This window comes from Macrobrachium nipponense, chromosome 1, assembly GCF_015104395.2.
Source record: "Macrobrachium nipponense isolate FS-2020 chromosome 1, ASM1510439v2, whole genome shotgun sequence".
Taxonomy (NCBI): domain Eukaryota; kingdom Metazoa; phylum Arthropoda; class Malacostraca; order Decapoda; family Palaemonidae; genus Macrobrachium; species Macrobrachium nipponense.
Window position 1 is genome coordinate 96,805,904 of NC_087200.1, and position 22,581 is coordinate 96,828,484.

Here is a 22,581-nt window from a genome sequence, read left to right on the forward strand (position 1 = left end):
AACTTAGCTAAACTGGCCAACCTCCTAATCTCATTGGCATACACATCAACTGGTTCTCCTTTCCGCTTCATCTGGACCAGTTTTCCAAAAGCAGTAAATGCTACTTTTAGTTTTTCCTGAATTTTCACTGCATTTTTATTGGTCTTCATCACTCATCTCCAAATAAAGTGCTAGAGCATTACCCTCCAGATGCAGTGGAATAAAACTGGCTAAGTCTGATATATTCTGTAGCTTAGCTACTAAGGTTACCTTCTTCAACCATGATACAACGTCTCCTTCGCCGGTGAATGGCTTAATCATGTCCATTGTAATTTTAGATGCTATACTTTCTTGGAATAGGCCTAGATAGCTTGTAGTTAAACTCACCTTGCAAGCTCCCTCAGACTGTTCAAATCACTCTGCAAGCTCCCTCATACTGCATAATGGATGACCTTCAAGATCCAACTCACCAACCGACGAGGAAAATAAAGGGAAAGAGGGAACTCTCAACCACAGAGCCCCGGGGCACAACACCCTACCTCCACAACAACTGACTGACTACTGCCCAGGTGTAGACAATGCCACTCACATGTAACTGCAGCAGTGTTTCAAAAAAATCCTACGTCACATTAATGACACAACATGGAAGGCAAACAAAAAGGCATGGGTCACGAGGCAAATGTTCATTGAGTGGATCAATAAATTGTTTGTCCCTATGGTTAGAAAATTCCTCCAGGAAAATCAGTTGCCCCTCGAGTGCCTCCTAGAAGTGGACAATGTTCCTGCACATTCTCCTGGCTTGGAAGATCAGTTTTGGGATGAATTTAAGTGTGTTCATCTCTGTGAAGTTCTTGCCCCCTAATACCACTCCTATCATTCAGCCCATGGACAAGCAAATCATCTTAAACTTCAAGAAACTGTACACAAAGGCACTGTTTCAAAGGTGTTTTGAAGTGATCTCATGCAGTGAATTGACCCTAAGAGTTCTGGAAGGATCTCTTCAATATCTTTAATTGCATAAGTCTTATAGATAAGTCTTGGCAGGGAATGACTTCCAGGACAATGAACTCTGCTTGGAGAAAATTGTGGCCAGAGTGTTACCTCGAAAAGGATTTTGAAGGATTTGAGGCTGACCCTGACGACCCTACAGCTGTTGTGGAATCTACTATTGTGTCTCTGGGGAAGTCCATGGGCTTGGATGTGAGTGGCGAGGATGTGGAAGAGTTAGTGAATGCCCACAAGGAAGAGCTAACAACTGAGGAGCTGCAAGACCTTCAGCAGGAACAGCAACAGACAGCAGATGAGGAATCCAAGTAGGATGAAGAGAGAGGGGATACTGTGCCTACTTCAGTGAATTAAAAGAAATGTTTGCCAAGTGGAGTGATGTTAAAAATTTTGTTGAAGTTTTATCTTAACAAAGACATTGCAATGCGTGTCTGTAACACGTTCATCGACAACCCATTGTATCACTTTAGGCAGGTTTTAAAGAGATGTCAGAAACAAATGTCCTTGGACAGTTTTGTTATACGACAGGGGTCCAGTGACCTCAAGCTGGTCCTAGTGCCAGTAAAAAACGATGTGGGGAAGTAACCCCAGACAGTGCAGTGCCACTAAAAAACATAAGAAAGTAACCCCAGATAGGTTCCTGATACCTGCAGTCCTTCTGGAGGGGGATTCACCTTCCAAACAATAACCTCTCCTCCTCCCTATCCCCTCCTCCCCATCTTCCATGCACTAACAAGTCTTCCATAAAGGTAAGAGTGATATTAAATGTTCATTATTCATTTCATTATTCATTTATATTTATTTCTCATGATTTTCTGTATGTAAAACTGTGTTTATTCCCTATTAAATGTATTTTTTGTTCATATTTTTGGGGGGTCTGGAATGCAATAATTGTATTTACATTATTCCATATGGGAATTATTGTTTCGGTTTTCGTACGTTTTGGACTTTGTGGGAGTTTCCGGAACAGATTATGTATGAAAGCTGAGGTTCCACTGTATGTCCAAAAGGATATCTGGCCAGGTTATGGTTCAACTGTTTTCTTCATGCAGCTGCTGACCACATGATTAAGCATAAGTAAACTGAAGGGTTTGTACATATTATTAAGAAACGGATTTTAGTTTTTAAAACTCACTTTTCTCTACATGATAAGATTATTCATATAATTTTTATCCTTTTCAGCTTGATGTTCTTAAATCAAAAAGACGACTTTTGGATTCAACTCGGCTTTTAACTGATGGTGTTGTTGGTGGCATGGTGGCTCAGAAAAAAATAGAGAAAACGCAAGATTTGGATAAAGAAATATTGATACAAAAGGCTCTTAATAGGAAAGAAAAGCTTCTGAAAAAAGAAAGTGAAAATACACCTCCTCAAGTAAATGGTAAAACTGATCTCACTGAGAGTGCAGATACATTGGAAAACTGTTCACATCTAACACAACATGAGGTTGCTGAATTTACTAAAGACAGAAAAGGCTGGCCATATTTTCAGGATGTCTTCATGATCTCAGCTCTGAAGGAATCAGGTGTTGATGATCTACGAAATTATCTTTTATCAAAAGCATATAGTGCTCCATGGCTCTTTAGTTCAAAGGTAGGTCATCTGAATTTTTATGATAATACTGAATTAGATTTTTACTATACCTATCATCCTGTTCATGTGAGATTTGATAGTTTATGTATTATGTATGGTGAATGTTAAGATGTTAAGGGACTATCTGGTTTAGGAAGAAGAATGAAATAGTACCTAATTTTTAATTCTATAAATACAGACCAATCAGTTTTCATATAGCCAGTACATAGTATGTCAGGGCAATCCTTAGACAGACTCCAATAACACATCCACCTAGGCAGGAATGCATCTGCGTTACAAGAAAGGAGAGGTTGGGGCTGGGCACTTCATGTAAATTGATAATGGGTTTTTTTAAAGAAATAAATTTTGTTTTTGAAACAAATTCATTGTTTTATCACAAACCCATCAATTACAGGATCTCTGGTACCTATTTAGTTAGGAGATTTTTTTTTTGCTAATTTATGATTAGAGCAGACCAGGACAATGATGCATGCAAACTTCTGAAGTGTGAATAAAGAGAAAATTATGTGATTCATTACCAGTACTAAATAGGTCATGAAATGGACCAGAACCTTGTTGGTAAGGTCATAAGTTTTGGGATGGTTATATGTAACAAAATCACTTATGCCCAATCAACAAAGCATAGGAGATGGTACCCAAGAGCACTATGCAGTAAAAAAAAAAAAAAAAAAAAAAAAAAAAGAGGATTGGGAGGATGGGTATAATGGGTTCCTTTCCCTTCAAGCATAGGTAATGAGTAATAAAAGGAATGGTTTAGTAACAAAAATATATATAAAAGAGCTTTAGTAAAAGAAAATTTATGAAAGTCTTTCAAGTGCCTGAAAAATATACTTACAGGTTATACCTCAAAATTTACTTCAAATCTTCTCAAATGTTTGGACTCTCTTTCTGCTATGAATTAACTGTGTATCATAATCATTTGAGTTAAAGTTGTTAAATAATAAGTAATCGTATGGTTAAAAAAGAAATGTCTGAATAAGTATAACATGGTAAACTGTGCATTTATAAAACAGGTTTTGACTTAGAAAGACCTAGTTTTGATAGTGGCTGTTGAGTCCTCAAGGATTACCCTTTCCATGATCTATCCAGAGCTCCATGGTGTTCAGGCTAATAATGTCAAAGAATTCTCTTAACTAGTCTGTGGCTGGGTATTGCAAAGAAATGATAAACATTATAATATGTGATAGAGTATAAATGGGCTCAGGATAAGAGGGCACTTTTTAATATTCTCAGCGAATGCTAATACCCAGTTTACTTACTATGTCAAACTGCAAGAAGTGACACTGACGACGGCCTGTGAATAAGCCGCAGGCGTGCACAAGCCCTTGGGATTGAGGTGAAATAAGACTCAGATAGATTTATACCAAACCCGAGAAGAAAAATCTTTTTCAGAGCTGATTTAGTGGTTGTTATTGTGGCAACTGCCAAGCCTTGTTCGAATAAAGTCCTGAAGAATGTTATAGCCACGTTCATTGTCATTACTTTGACATTTGATTCCTGAGAAATGTAGGCAATTGTTTAACTGCTGAACCATACTGGCAAAGTGTAGATTCTCTTTTGTCTGACTCCAAGAACAAAATGTTCTGTGGATCAATGTCCCCTACCCTCCTACCTGCAAACTTCATGAAATCCATAAAGATAGGGTTTTGTGAAGACCTGAGGAATCGAACACAGTCACCGTTTGAACTTGTTGCGACAGCCTCAAGTCCGGGAGAGGGTGAGGACGAAGACCTAGTTCCAGGAGAAGGGGAAACCAATTGTTCTTGGGCCAGTAAGGAGCTATGAGAGCCACCTGACCTTTGAAGGATTTCAACTTGTGCAGCACCTTCAGGAGAAGGTTCACTGGAGGGAATAAATAAACCTCCCTCCACTGGTTCCAACCTATACTCAGGGCGTCCGTAGCGTATGCTAGAGGGTCCATATTTGGGGCTACGTAACAAGGCAGCTTGTGGCCTGCCTGTAGCGAACATATCTACTTTCAGACCCGGTACTCTCCTACAAACCCTCTTGAAGGATTCCTGGTCCAGTGACCATTCTGACTCCAGGGGACTGACCGGGACAGTGCGTCTGCTACTACATTGTGGACTCCTGCCAGATGGGTAGCCGATAGATGCCAGGTGTTCTTGTCAGCTAGAGAAAAAGTTGCTATCACCACGTTCACATGTCTTGACTTTGAACCACCTTGTTTTGATACCGGTGTATCACTACTGCACTGTCGAGAGCCAATCTGATATGAGTCTCCTCCGGAGGACAGAGCTTCATTAAGGTCAGAAACACTGCCATAGCTTCCAGGATGTTGATGTGAAGCTTTTGGAACTGAGGTGACCAAGTTCCCTGAACCTTGTCGTGCTGTGAATAACCTCCCCAACCTGACAGTGATGCGACTGTATGCACCAGTAGGGACGGGGAGGGAACTGCAACTGTAACTCTTTGGCTAGGTTTTCGGCCATTGCCCATGGACGTAGACGTTCCTTGGGAATCAGAGGTACCCGGCCGAACTTGTCGCGACACTTGGCATTGGCCTTTGAACGTCAAACTCGATTGATGTCCTTGAGCTTTGCTTTCAACAGAACGTCTGTGACTAAGGCAAATTGGAGCGAGCCTAGGATCGTCTCCTGATTCCTTCTCGAAGCCTTTTTGCATTTTAAGAATTGACTTGTTACCTTGGCATTCCCTTCCCTGATGGAATGGAAAGATTGTGTGAATCCAAGCCCCAATGGATACCTAGCTACTGGAACTTGGATTCTGGGGCCAATCGGGACTTGGTCCTGTTGATCTTGAACCCTATATATTCCAGGAAAGATATGACCTCGTCCGTGGCTTTCATATACTTGTCTTTGGCCATCTCCCAGATTAGCCAGTCGTTTAGGTACGCCACCACCAATAAAACCTGAGACCTTAGCTCCTGCACCACTACCTCCGCCAGTTTCGTGAAAACCCTTGGGTCTATATTCAGCCCGAAGGGCATCACCTTGAAGGAATAGGCTTCTTTCCCTAGTTTGAAGCCCAGGAATGGATGGAAGTGCCGAGCCATCGGGACATGATAATAGGCGTCGGTAAGATCTATAGAGGTGGTGACGCCCCCACGGGGAAGTAAGGCCCGTACCTGAGAGATGGTCAGCATTTAGAACTTGTCGCAAGGAATGTACAAGTTTAAACGGGACAAGTCTAAGATCACCCTTCTTTGGTCGGTCCCTTTCTTTGGGACACTGAATAGACGACTCTGAAATTTCAAGTTCTTTGTCCCGGAGACTGCTCCCTTCTGGAGAAGATCCCTGGAGTAATCCATCAACCCTTGGGTTGGATGCTGATAGATGGGTACTATGCTTTCCGCTCAGCTGCTGAACCCCCAACGATGTTAAAAGAGATACAGCCTGCCTCCTATTTGAGGAACTTCATTGAGATGATGAGGGTCGGGTTCCTTTCCTGACCATGCACCTCTAGCTCGCCCTTGGGCTCCGGTTCCTCCATGCTGACGAAAGGGGCCTCTAGCCCTGCAACCCCTAGCAACCTTGGTAAAAGGTTGAAATACCCGATTCTCATAGACCGGGTTAAAAGCAGGCGACACTGAATACAGTGGGGGAACCTGTTGGCTAGCCGACGGCGAAAGGAAGACAAATTGATGCTGTTGCCGAGGCTGAGCCTTAGAAGATGAAGGTTGGGGAACTTGCTGAATTAGAACAGCTTGTAGCACAGGATGCTGTTGCAGAACTTGGAAAGGTTGGTACCTTCTTTGACCCTTCCTAGCCCTAAAACTGGAGGAAGAAGACTCTAATTTCCTTTTGAAAGGAATGCCCCAACGCAATCTGATGCTTTGATTAAAACGTGATGCCTCGTTCTGAACCTCATTTACTGCCGAAGCTGGGAAGAGATCTGCACCCCAGATTGAGGAAGCCAGAAGCTTGTTGGGTTCGTGCCTGATCGTAGCCTCGGATAGAACATGCTTCCATGCAATTCTGCCTCTTGCTGTTCCATAACTGAATCTTGAATTGATTTGATAATTGGTGCTGCGACTTTTGGGTCAACGTATCTGGCAGCTTTCCCGGCTGGGAAGACTGCCATATCTTGAGGTAGAATATAAGGCTTAGCTTTCCCTACGTTCTGTCCAAAACCTCCAACCCAGATCTTGAGGGTGGAGAGTGCAGCATGCTTAACAGACTGCTCCGTCTGTAATGCAAGGAATGTGTCAATTTCGAGTAAAATCTTTGAACATTATCCTAACATATGTTGATTAATTAATGTAATTTAATTTAAAGAAATTTTTATTTATTTATTTATTTATTTATTTGTTCATGAAACTTACCTGTCAGATATATATATATAGCTGTATTTTTCCAAATCCGACAGAAATTTAAACACTTACGACACACGCAGTGGGAGTCAGGTGGTTAGTACCCATTCCCGCCGCTGGGAGGCGGGTATCAGGAATCATTCCCATTTTCTATTCATAATTTTTCTGTCGCCGGTGCTGGAAACACCTGTTTGCAGCACCTCCGTCCAGATTTTGGAAACTTACTGGCTACTTGAGTATCCCTTTTGGTTTTTTCTTTGGTATCTGAATTGGATTGGTGGCTTGGCACACATTGACTTTGGATTGATTTGATTTTGGTATTGATTTTTCTTTGATCAAGATGTCAGGGTCTAGTTCAGCTAGCACTAGATTTTGTTCAATGTCCGAATGTAGAGGTAGGCTACTGAAAGCTTCAGTAGACCCACATTCTGTTTGTAAGGTTTGCAGGGGGAATGAATGTACGTTTGAAAGTCGTTGTAAGGAGTGTGAAAGATTAACAGAGTCTGAGTGGAAGGCGTATGAAACCTATCTTAAGAAACTTGAGCGAGATGGGTTAAGGAGGTCTTCCTCCAGGAGTGTTTCAGGTAGGCAAGATTTTAATGATTCTCCTGCTAACCCTCCTTCTGTAGTTTATGCTCCTACCCCTGTAGTGTTGCCTCCGGCCCCTGAAGCAGTGTCGGTAGAAGGTAATACTTTATCGCTAATTCTTGAATCGATTCGTAACTTAGAATCAAAAGTGTTAGCTCTGGAGAGCAAAAGTGAAGAGAAGTGCAGTGAAAGTGCCCCTTGTGTAGTGGAGGGTGCGTCAGATCGGCCTCATTCCGCCTCTAGACCTAGACCTCTGCTTGACTCCCAGGTTACGGGGAGAGAGCATGTCGAAAGTCGAAGGAGGGTTACGAGGAACCCCCACCGATCTGGCGTGCCTTCGGCAGCTTCTGACGAACCTACCCAGACTGCCAAGGAGCGTGCGCATGCACGTCTTCTCAAGGAGTGCTTTTCTTCTTCTGAAGCTTCCTCCCCGCGCAAGGGGTGGAGCTCTCATGCCGCATCACGTCCGCTGAAAAGGACGGCTCGCGTTCGGGACGCTTCACGTCCAAGTTGTTCTCCGGAACTTTGCTCTTCGCCTGATAGTGCGTTTGCTGCTTTTCCTCCGCAGAAGAAGCGTAAGGATTTTTCGTAGGCGGAGTCTTTCCTAGATGTTTCTTTCGAGCGCCGCAGTCGCTCTAAGGTGCGTGAAGTGGCGGTTCCTGGGAGTAGGAAGAAGGCGTCCCCTCGCCACTCGCCTGCTCACAGGATCAGCCCCTCCCCAGAAAAGGAGGCTTCACCTACAAGCAAGATTCTCCAGTCTCTTCAGCAGCAACTTCGAGATGTTTTTTCTTCGAGAGAGACTGTTCCACGTCGCCGTAAGAAGAAGGATGACAATCTTCCTGTGAAGAGGTCGAGGCGTTCTCCCTCCTCTCCTCGCTCGTCTCTCTCTCCGTTTGAGTCTCCCTCTAGAGTTCGTTCTGCTCCCAGCAACTCTCTAGAGGAGGTGAGAAATTCGTTTCTCGCTCTCGGGAAGCGGTTGTATCCGCTACTACGAAACTTGTAGATAGGAAGCGCGTTTCTTTAGATGCCGAGCGCGCTTCTGTGAAAGTCAAGTGCGCTTCAGTGGACGCTGAGCGTGATTCGGTGCAAGGTAAGCGAGCGCCAGTGGACGCTCAGCGCGTTTTAGTGGACGCTCGGCGCGCGCCAGTGGACGCCAGGTGTACACCTGTTGCTGTCGAGCGCGCTTCAGTCGGCGCCAGTAGATTGGCTTCGGACGCCAAGCGCGCGCCTACGGACGTCAGTTTACCACCTCCGCAAGCGCAAGTGGAAGCGGGAACTCTTCCTGTTCGCCGCTCTTTCTCTTTTGAGAAAGCTCGTGACTCTTCCTTACTTCCTCCGACTTCTCCAGTGTCTGAAGAGGAAATTAGTGACGCTTTCGTCGAAGTGGATGAAGAACAGCAGTTGGCTCCAGTCTCGACGGACTACAAGGTTTTGACTCGTCTGCTACAGTCAGTCTTTGCAGACACTTTCCAGCCTGAAGCTCCACGTACTCCTCCCTCTCAGTTTTCGTCATCCAAAGCTACTAAGATCTCGGGCTTTGTGAAAATGAAGAAGTCGCTTTCTACGAAGCAAGCTTTTCGCAAGGTCCATGATTGGATGGAAAAGAGGAAAGCTTCAGGCAAGACTTCTTTCGCTTTACCACCTTCAAGACTTTGTGGCAAAGCTGGTATGTGGTACGAGACGGGAGAAAACGTCGGAGTTAAGCTTCCAGCCTCGGCTCAAGGAGACTTTGGAAGTATTGTGGATGCCGCCAGAAGATTTTTCTGTCTTCCTCCAAAGTCTCTTGGACGCATAGTGAGCTAGACTTTCACCTTAAAGGCCTCTTCAGGACACTAGAGGTCTTTAATTTTCTTGACTGGTGCCTAGGAGTTTTGGATGCCAGGTCCAGGAGTTCTGATTCCATCAGTTTGGGGGAGCTGTCCAGTGTATTGTCTTGCATGGACAAGGCCGTCAGGGATGGTTCTGAGGAATTGGCTGCTCATTTCAGCACGGGACTGCTTTAGAAGAGAGCACTCTTTTGCAATTTTACTGCAAAGTCGGTCTCGCCAGCGCAAAAAGCGGATCTTCTTTTCGCTCCTTTCTCAGAACATCTCTTCCCCCAGTCTATGGTAAAGGATATAGCTGCCAGTCTCCAGGAGAAAGCAACCCAAGACCTTCTGGCGCAGTCTTCTAGGAAGCCTACAACTACTTCGTCTTCTAGGTCCTCTGCTTTGAAGAAATCGAAGCCCTTTCGATCTGCTTCTTCCTCGAAGCCAGCCCCTCGAGGAAGAGGCTCTTTCAGAGGCATGACCCCCGCTCCTTCTAAGAGCAAGAAGTGAGAGGGAAGTCCTTCAGCCACCGGTAGGAGCCAGACTTCTACATTTCGCAAGAGCCTGGGAAGAGAGAGGTGCCGACGCTTGGTCTCTGGACATCGTCAAGAAGGGGTACAGAATTCCTCCCCTGAAGTTACCCCCGCTGTCTTCGACACCAAAGGATTTGTCTCCTTCGTATCAGGGAGAAAAACAGAAAGTGCTTCACGATCTACTAGATCAAATGATCGAGAAGCAGGCGGTGGAACAGGTCTTCGACCGGAGTTCTCCAGGGTTTTACAACCGTCTGTTCCTAGTGCCGAAGCAGTCAGGGGGGTGGCGCCCCGTTCTGGATGTCAGCAGTCTAAATCGCTTCGTTACCAAGCAGAAGTTCAAGATGGAGACACCTCAATCCGTGCTTGCAGCCTTAAGACCGGGGGATTGGATGGTCTCATTAGACCTTCAGGACGCATACTTTCACGTCCCTATCCATCCCCGATCAAGAAAATACCTGCGGTTTGTCCTGAAAGGGAAGTTATTCCAGTTCAGGACACTCTGCTTCGGTCTCAGCACGGCGCCGATGGTGTTCACCGTTCTTATGAAGAACGTTGCGAGGTGGCTCCATCTTGCGGAAATAAGGATCTCTCTCTACCTAGACGACTGGCTTATTCGAGCCTCATCGCAAGACCGGTGTCTGAAGGACCTTCACACGACTTTGTCGTTTGCGAGGTCCCTGGGACTTCTGGTGAATCTCGAAAAGTCGCATCTGACTCCATCTCAATCCTTAGTCTATCTGGGGATTCAGATGGACTCAGTGGCTTTTTGGGCTTTTCCGTCCCAGGGGCGACAACTTCAATGCTAGGGACAAAGTTGTCAGCCTTTGCTAGGGAAGGAAACATGCTCGGTGAGGGAATGGATGAGTCTGCTGGGGACCATTTCCTCACTGGAGAAGGTTGCACCTCCGACCACTTCAGTTCTTCCTCTCAAGCAATTGGTCACGCAAACAGGATCTAGAAGAGGTCTTGTTTTTGACGGAAGAAGTGAAAAAGCACCTCAAATGGTGGTTGGATCCAAAGAAGCTTGCGGAAGGACTTTCGCTCTAGCTTCGGAACCCCGACCTAGTGTTGTTCTCCGACGCGTCCTCCACGGGTTGGGGAGCAACACTAGGAGGGAGAGAAGTGTCAGGCACCTGGAGAGGGGAACAGGTGTCCTGGCACATTAATCTAAAAGAACTTTCAGCGATTTACCTTGCTCTAAGGTTCTTCCAAGAGGAAGTCTCCAACAAAGTGGTTCAGATAAACTCGGACAACACCACAGCCCTGGCATACCTCAGGAAACAGGGGGGAACTCACTCTCCTTCTCTGTTCGCCATCGCGAAGAATATCCTGATTTGGGCGAAGTCGCAAAACGTCACAATTCTGACAAGATTTGTGTCAGGCGTGGAAAACGTGCGAGCGGACCTTCTCAGTTGGCAAGGACAGCTTCTGCCGACGGAATGGACCCTTCATCAGGAGGTATGCCAGGCGCTATGGAAGCTGTGGGGACGTCCTCATGTGGACGTTTTCGCAACTTCCCGAACGAAGAGACTTCCGCTGTATACCCGGGAGCAGTGGCAGTAGACGCCCTACTGTGGAATTGGTCGGGACTAGACATTTACGCTTTTCCCCCATTCAAAATCCTCGGGGAAGTGATGAGGAAGTTCGCTGCATCAGAGGGAGCGAGGATGACCCTCATCGCCCCCTTCTGGCCAGCGGTCGACTGGTTCACGGAGGTGATGTCCTTCCTGGTAGACTTTCCAAGGACTCTGCCCCTAAGGAAAGATCTACTCAGACAGCCCCACTTCGAGAGGTACCACAAAAACCTCCCCGCTCTGAGTCTGACTGCGTTCAGACTATCAAGAAGTTGGCCAGAGCGAGGGGTTTTTCAAGACCTGTGGCAACGGCGATTGCCACCGCAAGTAGGCCCTCCTCAATCGCAGTTTACCAATCGAAGTGGGCTGTCTTTAGAAGTTGGTGCAGAAAGAAGGGCATTTCCTCCACCTCAACCTCTGTGAGCCAGATAGCAGATTTCCTTCTTCACCTTAGGAAAGAGGCGAAACTAGCCGTTCCCACGATTAAAGGCTACAGAAGCGTGCTTTCTGTGGTCTTCAGGCATAGAGGACTCGACTTAGCGAATGATAGAGACATTCATGATCTCATTAGATCATTTGAGACTGTGAAAGTTCTCCAACCGAAAGTACCATCGTGGAACTTAGACGTGGTACTTAAGTTTCTCATGTCGAGTCAATTTGAACCGCTCCATTTAGCTTCGCTTAGGAATCTTACTAAGAAGACCATTTTCCTAACCGCTCTGGCGACGGCGAAGAGGGTTAGCGAAATGCAAGTCATAAGCAAGCACATTGGGTTCAAGGATCATAGTGCAGTTTGTTCCTTAAGTCCTACATTCTTAGCAAAGAACGAGAACCCTTCCAATCCTTGGCCGAGGACGTTCGAGATCAAAGGGTTGTCGGAGCTAGTGGGACCTGAAGCTGAGAGAGTCCTGTGTCCTGTCAGGGCTCTCAATTTTTATTTGCAGAAAACCAGAGCATGCAGAGGCTCTTCGGAGAACTTGTGGTGCTCTGTGAAAAAAAAACAAAAAACCAGATCTTCCGATGTCGAAGAACGCACTGGCGTTCTTCTTAAGAAGTACGGTTAAGGAAGCCCATGAAAAGTGTAGTGAAAGTGACATGGAGCTTCTAAAAGTGAAAGCCCACGAGTTGAGGGCTATTGCTACTTCGGTGGCTTTTCACAAGAATATGGCAATCAAAGATATTTGGGGTGCCACTTATTGGCGAAGCAATTCGGTGTTCGCTTCACACTACCTGCGGGAGGTGAAAGCAACATACAAAAATTGTTACTCGCTCGGACCATACGTCGCTGCAGACATTGTTTTGAGGGCAGGAGGTAGCGCTCATCCTATCCTTTAATGGTTAGGGGAGTTTTTAACTTGTGTTATGGTTGTGGGGTTGACCGACTGCGGCGGATCTCCCTTCCATTAGCTTAGTCTAAGTGGGATACTTTTGGTAGGCTATGCCAGGTGGTTTTGTTTTACTTCCGTTGCCCTCATTATATGGTCAATGGTCTAGTCAGTTGTGGTCTCGCCCCTGTTGACAGATCATCTGGAGTGCACCAGCTTTATAGGTCTCTACTCGCTGGCAACTCTAGTAGCACAAGCAGACTTACGCGGCAGTAACCACGAAGTCAGCTATGCTAACAGGTAAGGAACCAAGATATCAATTATCTGCATATATATGTTTCCTAAAATCTTCTATTCTGTCTACTCCCACCACCAAAGGTGGGATTCAGCTAAATATATATCTGACAGGTAAGTTTCATGAACAAAATGATATTGTAATGATACAATTAAGTTTGTTCATACTTACCTGGCAGATATATATAATCAAGTACCCACCCACCTCCCCTCAGGAGACAGTGGAAATAAAAATTATGAATAGAAAATGGGAATGGTTCCTGATACCCGCCTCCCAGCAGCGGGAATGGGTACTAACCACCTGACTCCCACTGCGTGTGTCGTAAGTGTTTAAATTTCTGTCATATTCGGAAAAATACAGCTATATATATATCTGCCAGGTAAGTATGAACAAACTTAATTGTATCATTACAATATCATTTTATTTATTTATTTATTTATTTTTTTTTACACTAACAAAAGTAGTGTAATATAATTCCATCACAATATGCATAGAACAAGCAGTGCGGTAACTTACCGAACAGGTAACCTGTTGTACAAGTCGTAGCAGGCAAAGCAGTTTTCGTGATGCCAGACTACGGAACCGGTAAGCAATACTGCGCACGGGGCATGGTTCCGGCAAACATCATGGTTGCACGGATCCTGTAGACCGGCAACCAGACACTGAGTGGCCTGTAAGTGCAATAATATATAAGAACAATTGCACAAACTTATTAGGATTATTATGATAATAATGTCCTATGCCGGAGCATTCAGGACTGGAATAATATATATATAAAAAATATATATGTAAATATATATTCATATATTTACGTCCCGGGGACTGTGTAATAATTAAAACAACCCGGAGCTGTATGACCCAGGGTGGGGGGTACACGAAGTAACCCGGGACGCCCACATGAACTCGCAAGTTCCGTGGCAAAAGAAAGGAAAATATATATATATATTCATATATTTACGTCCCGGGGACTGTGTAAGAAATAAAACCACCCGGAGCTGTATGACCCGGGGTGGGGGGTACACGGAGTAACCCGGGACGGCCACATGAACCCGCAAGTTCCGTGGCAAAAAGAAAAGAAAATAAAAATAAAAAAAGAGAACTAAAATAACAAATATCATATCTCCGCCTACGGAAGAGTAACTTCCGTAAACATAGCCCTCAACGACTACCGGAGAAGCCGGACTATAAATCCGCCTTATGGGGAGAGGGAATGTTTTAGGCGGATGGATGTAAGCTCCGGGAGCTGAAAGAAGCTGAGCGCAACAAATCCACGGAAGCCGAGGCTGCATACGCAAAGCAATCATCAACTCCGGAGGCGGTCGGCTTGAAAGAAGCGACGGCGCCCACCAACCTAAGTCCTGGAGGACCCTCTACATCCCCCCTCCGCTGATGGGAACGGCTGTCAGCGACAACCGAGGCGAGAGGAGCACCCAACTACTGGGGGCCCCACGTGAGGGGGAGGGAGGGAGGGCTGATGGGGTGACGATCACGTGAGCAGCGTACCCTCGCAAATAAAAGATCACGAGGAAAACGCAGGCATAGCCTATGTAGGCCAACCGACCTAACATCCAACATATACATAGAGAAAATAAAATCAATTACTTAAAGCTAAAAGAAAATCATGCTTTAACACGGGGGAAATGAAAATAAACTTACGTAAAATATAAAACCGCAATGAAGGCCACTCGATAACGGTGGGCGCAAAAGGGAAAAACTACTTGCCTACTGACAAAACGATAAGAAACGGCAAGCTGATGAAAAGAAAAAAGGGAAAATTCTTGAATGAAATAAACCAAACTTAAAAATAACAGGGGGGGGGGGGGGGGGAGGGGGGGGGGGGGACGGTGGATAAACGGCGAAGCACGAAATAAAGAAACGTGCTCGAATGAAGACCCCCGTGAAAAACATGAAAATAATGAAAATAACAAAACATCTGCCACCCAAGAAATAAATAAATATATGTACTGAAATATCACATGTTACAAGCAGAGAGGAAGACCACTCAAAATCGGTACAATTCAAGGATAAGCCGTAAAGGCGACTTGCCGCCCGCCCGCTACTTATAAGTGACGCCTAATAAAATCCTAAATAAAGGCAAAACGAAAGGCAAATTCACTCTCTAAATATTGAAAAAGGGCGGAACCAGTACTTAACTTGGGTGAAGAGGTAGATTGACGATCCGTAACCAAGAATAAAAATAAAAGAACAAATAGCTATATTCGAACGTACGAACACGATATGGCTATCGAAAAGTATGACGTCACAGACGCCTTCAACGGGTTAGCTAGGTGTGACCTATGGGTCGGCTCCCCGTATTTAGGGTCTTTTGATGAGGAAAAGGCTAATTGGAGGGGTTGCTGTGGTAGTGTTTAACACTCGCCCCAGTTTTATACCGACACCTTTTATATAGGTGAGCGAGTCAGAAGCTTCTAACATGTCCAATTTAGCAGTTCTCTGGTATTATAGCAATATTTTACTAGAAATAGTGCTAAAGCAGACATATTTCACTGGGCGACACGGCTTCGTCGCCCAGAAATAGATTTTTCCTACGTCAAAATCCCTTTTATGTCCATATGCACCATTGTTTACATATGATCAAAATCTAACCAAGACGCAATTCCTTTCTGTTGGCCAGTGCAGGATGATTACTTACCCAAATCCCATGTTTTCTAGTCAGGAAAGTGGGAGTGTTTTGAGGTCTCAACAGCGACTACCAAAAATAGGTTTTTCCTACATCAAAACCTGTCTTTTATTATAGTGTAGTTGCTGTCTCGTCCTCAAGGAGCTTTACAAAGAAATTGACAGGTGACAAAAAGCTTTTGAATTTTAATCCCGACAACCCAAAAACATTTTTGGTCCAGGGTCAAGCCACAAGTTACAAGGCCCCATTCTTTATTCCAAATACTTTTAGGTTTGGTAGCAAAGAACAAGAAACTAAGTGGGAACTCATGCTTTTTAGAGTGAAGTTCGGTGGTGACTTGCCTAAGCATGTTGGGTATGGTTGCAGTATTGTCAAACCTTCCCCAGCAATAGTTAGCATACCCGCCTGTTAGGAAGACTTGTGGTTTGGCACTGTAGCACCTATTGGTGAAGACTATTCATGCCAGAGTAGTTAAACTTGTTCGAGCTTGTAGCAAATGTTGCTAAAGTGTAGGAAAAAAACGAATCTTTTGGGATGTCTGCCATGACCTCTAGGTAAAACCTTAAGTGCTTGAACTGGGCATAATATTTTGTCTGCTAATTGTAGTTTACTTAGAATAGGAGATTTCCTTCTCAAAGGAATCCCATTCTTGGCCAGGAATGACAGGCCAGAGACCAATAATAATTGATCATCAGCCACTTGCGTGATAAGCCACCAGCCAAGAGGGGTCCACGCACCCACCCTCATGGCAGAACGAAACTGATTTTTTTTAAAGCCCTGACATGTCTATCATGCAAATCTGAGTGGTAACAGTGTATAAACTGGGATGCAATGTGTCATTTTTAATTATTTTCATAGGTACCCTCATCTGCGACAGCTGTTCTGGTTTTAATTATCATAGAAGCATAATCTTGGTATCTAAATGTATGTTTTCAGGTCAAGGAATCCATTGGTGAACTTCTTAGTCGCCCATCACTGACTATTTTTAAGAAATTTTAGGTTTCAGTTGCAAAAACTCATGTTTTATGACAGATATGTAACATTTCAATATTCACTTTCACCTTCAGTCTAAGGGACAGAATAGTTACGCCTAATATTAAATCATGTCATTTAAAACTGTCTGACTTCATTTCAACTTTTTCCAGGTACTAGAAGAGGATTGAGAGTGTGAAGTATTTCAGACAGTGACAGGATTGATTCTACATCTGGCGGACCCTCCAAGAAATGGAGGAGGATTAGCAGTATTACATCAACATGCCTGGGTCCACTGTGTGTAATTCATTTGCCAGGATTGAAAACAGACAAATATGGTGAAATTAAACTATTCTCTTCCAAAGAAGATGCAGAGGAAACATTTGCTAAACTACAGGAAATAAAAAGTAGACTTGCTGAGTCGTTAATTTCAACAAACAGAATGACAGATACCTGTAATCAAATTCCTGACAAATTATTGTCTCAATATGGTTATCACAGAGAATGCTAGAAGAGGTTCACTAGAATTTGAATCGTCTTGCTCAGAAAACAATAACTGAGACGGCAATCTGCCAAAACGCCAGCGCTATTTTTGGTGATCTGATTGCCCAGGCCGAAGACGACGGAAAAGAAGGGACAACGATGGCAACCCCAGACTTCAAGGCTTTTTGTGGGTGGTTTGATAAATTCTGTAAATGAACTGGCATCCATTCGGTGGTGCAGCATGGGGAGGCTGCCAGCTCGGACATGAAAGCGCCCGAAGCCTTTATTAAGACATTAAACGAGATGACGATCAACGAAGGCTACATTTCTCAGCAAGTCTTCAACTGTGACGAGACTGGCCTTTTTTGGAAAAAAATGCCTCGTCGGACGTACATCACGGAGGAAGAGAAGAAAAGAAGCTAACCGGGCATAAGCCTATGAAAGACAGGCTTACACTCGCACTATGTTCCAACGCCAGTGGGAATTGTAAGGTGAAGCCCCTACTTGGGTATCATTCCGAGACTTCTCGAGCCTTCAAGGCCCACAAAGTGCTAAAGGAGAAGCTTCCGGTGATGTGGAGGGCTATGCAAAAGCCTGGGTAACGAGACTTTTGTTCATCAAGTGGGTAAATCTGTGTTTCGGCCCGACAGTGAAGAAATTCTTGAAAGAGAAGCGCCTCCCTCTGAAATGTCTGCTGTTGTTGGACAATGCCCCTGAGCACCCTTCTGGCCTGGCCTCGAGGAAGATATCCTAGCGGAGTATTCTTTCATCAAGTTTCTTTATCTTATGCCTAACACCACCCTCTCCTCCAGCCCATGGACCAGTAAGTGATATCGAACTTCAAGAAGCTGTATACGAAACATCTTTTCAAGAGATGTTTCAACATCACCAATACCACAAACCTCACCTTGTGTAAATTTTGGAAGTAGCATTTCGATGTCGTCACATGCATCCAGGCTCATTGATCAAGCTTGGCAGTAGGTTTCGAGGCAAACCATGAATTCATCGTGGAGGGAACTCTGGCCTGATGCCGTATCCGCCCGAGACTTCGAGGGATTCAACGTAGGCGAAGCTGAAGCAGATTCAGAAGCAGTTGACGATCCTGAAACTGTTTCGCAACCAGATCTTGAGGAGATCGTTGCACTCGGCAAGTCCATGGGGCTGGTCGTTGACAAGGAGGACATCAATGACCTCGAGGAGCACCAAGAGGAGCTTACGACGGATGACCTGAAGGAGTTGGAGGCCATGCAACATAACATCGTTCAAGAAGAGTTCCCTAGCAGTGGTGAGGAGGAGGAGGACCCTATGATAAAGGCAGAAATTAAGTATGCTCTAGCTGCTTTTCATAAATAGCAGTCATTTAGAAAAGAGACATCCAGAAAAGGCTTACACAGGTCGTATGCTGGCACAGTTCGATGACGTTTGCCTGAGTCGTTTCAGGAACATTGTGAAAAGCAGGCAGAAGCAATCTTCCTTTGATAGTTATTTTTTTAAAGAGGCTTTTAGTAGTAAGCAAACGGGAAGATCCAAGTGATACGAAAAAACAGAAAGTTGAAAGTGGTGAAGAAATTTAAATTTTGTAAAAAAAAAAAAAAAAAAAAAAAAAACATAAAGTATAAAAGTAAAAAAAAAAAAAAATTTTAAATCAGAAAAAGGCCAAAAAAAGAAATTTAATTTTTAAGTTTTTTGTAAAGTTAAGTGTTAATTTTTTCTGCCATTTGTTAATGTGTTTCATAGAATTTAGTGTTAATGTTTTCTGCCATTTTTAATGTGTCTCGTCAAGTTAAGTGTTCATGCTTTCTGTCCTCCTCCTTCGCCACTTTCGGAGATTACCTCATTCGAAAGGTAAGGTTCCACATTTTACTACACATGTACGTACATGTACGTACAGTATTTCTTGTACCCTGTACACTAATACACTTTATTTACAGGTGCAGTCATGGTTATGTTAGTTATTGAATGGTCCAGATTGTTGTATTTCATTGTTTATTGGTCAATTTAGCTTTATTATAAAATTTGCTGTGGTGTTTTTGTAGGGCTTGGAACGAATTAGGCAATATACATGTAAAACGTAGTTCGAGGTACGAAAAAATCAGGTTACGAAGGCCACTTCGGAACGGATTAATTTCATATCCTGAGGCACTTCTGTACCGCTATATAATTCTCCTCTGTTTCTTGGAGGGTCCGTCAGACATAGAATCAATCCGGTCATTGTCTGACATACTTCACACACTCAATCTTCTTCTAGTACCTGGAAAAAGTTGAAATGAAGTATGACAATTTTAAATGACATGATTTAATATTAGGCATAAATTTTCTGTCCCTTATACTGAAGGTGAAAAAGTGAATGTAGAAATGTTACATATCAGAGTTGTAAAACATGAGTTTAGGAAACTGAAACCTAAAATTTCTTAAAAATGGTCGGTGATGGGTGACTAAAAAGTTCACCATTGGATTCCTTGACCTGAGGAACATATATTTAGATACCAAGATTATGATTCTATGATAAATAAAACCAGAGATATGGTGACATACGTACATTGTTTTATGTATCGCTCCAGAACAGCTGTCGTTGATGAGGGTACCTATGAAAATACGTAAAAATGATACATTGCATCCCAGTTTATACACTGTTACTACTCAGATTTGCATGATAGACATGTTAAGGCGTTAGAAAAAAAGTCTGTTTCATTCTGCCAGGGGCGGGGGGGTGTTGCATGTGGACCCTTCTTGGCTGGTGGCTTATGATGTATTGTATTTGTCTAAGAGAGCCCAGTTTGCTAATAAGTGCACCTGATGCTAATGAAATCAAGGAGAACACATACTGTAGCCTTTGAGTTGTGGTTGTATCGGGCCCACTGAATTGAAGGGCTGATCGAAGTTTAAGCACCTTGTTCAGGGAACCCATTTAGAGCGGATCTTTATAGTGCAAAAGACTGCAGAAGAGAAGTGAAAACTTTAATATACTAGAGTCAAATCACGAAATCATAAAACAATGGTTCCATTAATGCTGCCTTGTATTTCATGATTATTGTAACTGGAAGGCGTTTGTCTTCAAAAAAAGGATAAAAATGTTAAAATTGTTTCCCCTAGAATTTTTAACTGGGCTCTCGGTTTGGACACTGGTACTGCCAAATACATATATACATATATGAAATCTATAATTTTTGCACTAGGTACCTAGCAATGTTGGGCAAGTAATTTTCGCGGTACAAATTTTCAAGAAAATCTAACCGCAAAGGTCTTAGCTTAGAAAGGAGGATCCTTAAATGACTTTCCCTCTTACTGACTGGGATAAAACAACAGACAGTTTTGGAATTTATCTCTTCGCTCTTGTTAAAGTAATAGGAACCAATGCTTGTTTGGCCAATTGGGGGCTATGTATTAGGTAAGCTGTTCCTTAGTAGGTTGAGAGTTTGTTCCACACCTCAAAATCTGGATTAATGGAGGAAAAGGGTATATCACCCTCCATTTGTCCCTGTCTTGTAAGAAGGCATCTCTTGCTGTTGCTTGCCTAGCAGTTTGTGATTCTCATATCTGGCGAACAGGTCCACTTCCATTTGTGGCAGCATATTGGCTATATGCGAAAGAGTGGTTGTCTAACTCCACTCAGATGAGGCTGTCATTTTCCTTGATAGGGAGTCTTACTATTACAGTGTTCCCCTGTATTCGCAGGGGATGTGTACCAAACACCCCCGCGAATAGTTAGAACCACATCTAAAAATGCTTATAACTGCCTATCTTGAAAGTTCAGATACCAAATGTATGCCTTAAATAACATCCTATTTCCAATATACCTCAAATTAATATCCTATTACTGTATTAATCTTTGAGATTATATTATTGATATCATTTTAAAGTCATCTTAAACATTTTACCATTAAAAATATATACGTACAGCCAATAACAGAGAGAGAGAGAGAGAGAGAGAGAGAGAGAGAGAGAGAGAGAGAGAGAGAGAGAGAGAGAGAGACACCATTGAATGGCAACATCATATATCTGACTATCTTGAGTGAAATTATGAATTGTTTCTGGGACAAAGAGAATAATAATAATAGAGAGAGAGAGAGAGAGAGAGAGAGAGAGAGAGAGAGAGAGAGAGAGAGAGAGAGAGAGAGAGAGAATAACTCTTTACGACTCCAACTCCTTTCCCTCCACCATACAATATCAAACTGTCATTTACTCCCCTGCCCTCCTTTCTCGAAGTGGATAAAAAGGCTGAGAATCTATTTCTTTTATTAATCTTATTCATATTTGAAAATTAGTTATTAGTTAAATCATTTATTTATACTACAAAACAAATAAACTTACGTTATTAAGAGAGAGAGAGAGAGAGTGCTATTGTTATTGTTTAATCTCATTAAACTTAATATTATTTGAAAATTAGTACTGTATATTATTATTTTACCATAAAATATAGTATGTCCTTAAAGATATATACATACACGTCTAACACTTCCAGCCCAAACAGAGGGCGAGAGTTACTACTATGACATACATATCTTGTGTGGCAAAAGAGACAGATAGACAGACAGTGAGAGAGAGAAAAAGAGAGAGGGAGAGAGAGTTATCCTTATTTAAAAGAGTGAAATGGGTAGATTATTGTATTTCTTTAAAATACTATCACATATGAAATTTGTAATTAGTTATATTATTATCATTATTATATTTGAAAATATCAATAAACATATACACATGTACCATAAAAATTCTCTCATCTCAGTAAAAGAGAGATAGAGAGAGAGAGAGAGAAATTACATGAACTTCAGTCAGCAACACAACACAACCTTAGTGGGTAACTCCTGTCACACTACTTGATATACAGGCAGCCCTCGGTTAACGGCAGGGGTTTCATTGGGGTGGGGGGGGGGGGGGGGGGGGGGGGGGGGGGGGGGGGGGGGGGGGGGGGGGGGGGGGGGGGGGGGGGGGCGGGGGGGGGGGGGGGGGGGGGGGGGGGTGGCGCTAAGCGAAATTTGCCTCTAACTGAAATTCAAAAGTCTACGCCGTCACAATCCACCTACGTTACCTTAGACTTTTTAACGATGCCTTAGACAGTGTTACAGCCAGATATTTTGCTCTAATATGTAATAGCTCTTTAATGAAAATGTGGAATTTCATTTGCCTAATCATTTACTATGGTCTGCCTGATAATAATACAAATTTTTAATGCCAGATTCAATGAACTTACTGGTAAATCTTGGCCTAGTATGAGAGAGAGAGAGAGAGAGAGAGAGGAGAGAGGAAGGAAGAAGGAGAGAGCGAGAGAGAGAGAATGAAGAGAGAGGAGAGAGAGAGAGAGAGAGAGAGAGTCACCATTTTTTCCAGACTGCTAACATTTCCTCCATCTCTTTTATTTATCATATCTTCTAGCTAAATCAGGTAAATAAGCAAATGAGAATGATAAAAATATTGTTAGTACCATTATGATCATTGCTTAAACAGTGCAGCCATAAACAACTAAACGATAACGATAACAGTTGTTTTGCTACAA

At 43.4% G+C, this 22,581-nt stretch overlaps 1 protein-coding gene across 17 annotated transcripts in view; it reads left to right on the top strand.

Moving 5' to 3' along the window:
• Nucleotides 1-22,581, top strand: part of LOC135219499 (GTPase Era, mitochondrial-like) — a 619,404-nt gene that overhangs the window by 429,402 nt on the left and 167,421 nt on the right. For 16 of the 17 annotated variants that reach the window (XR_010315451.1, XR_010315452.1, XR_010315455.1 and 13 more), the window contains one exon: nt 2,167-2,577. Coding sequence is in view for 3 of the 17 variants with exons in the window: in XM_064256321.1 (XP_064112391.1) it covers nt 2,239-2,577 (339 nt within the window). In the remaining 14 variants the exon portion in view is untranslated. Of the gene's footprint in view, nt 1-2,166; nt 2,578-16,780; nt 21,123-22,581 lie in introns of those variants that run through there. The other variant, XR_010315454.1, reaches the window with a different exon arrangement.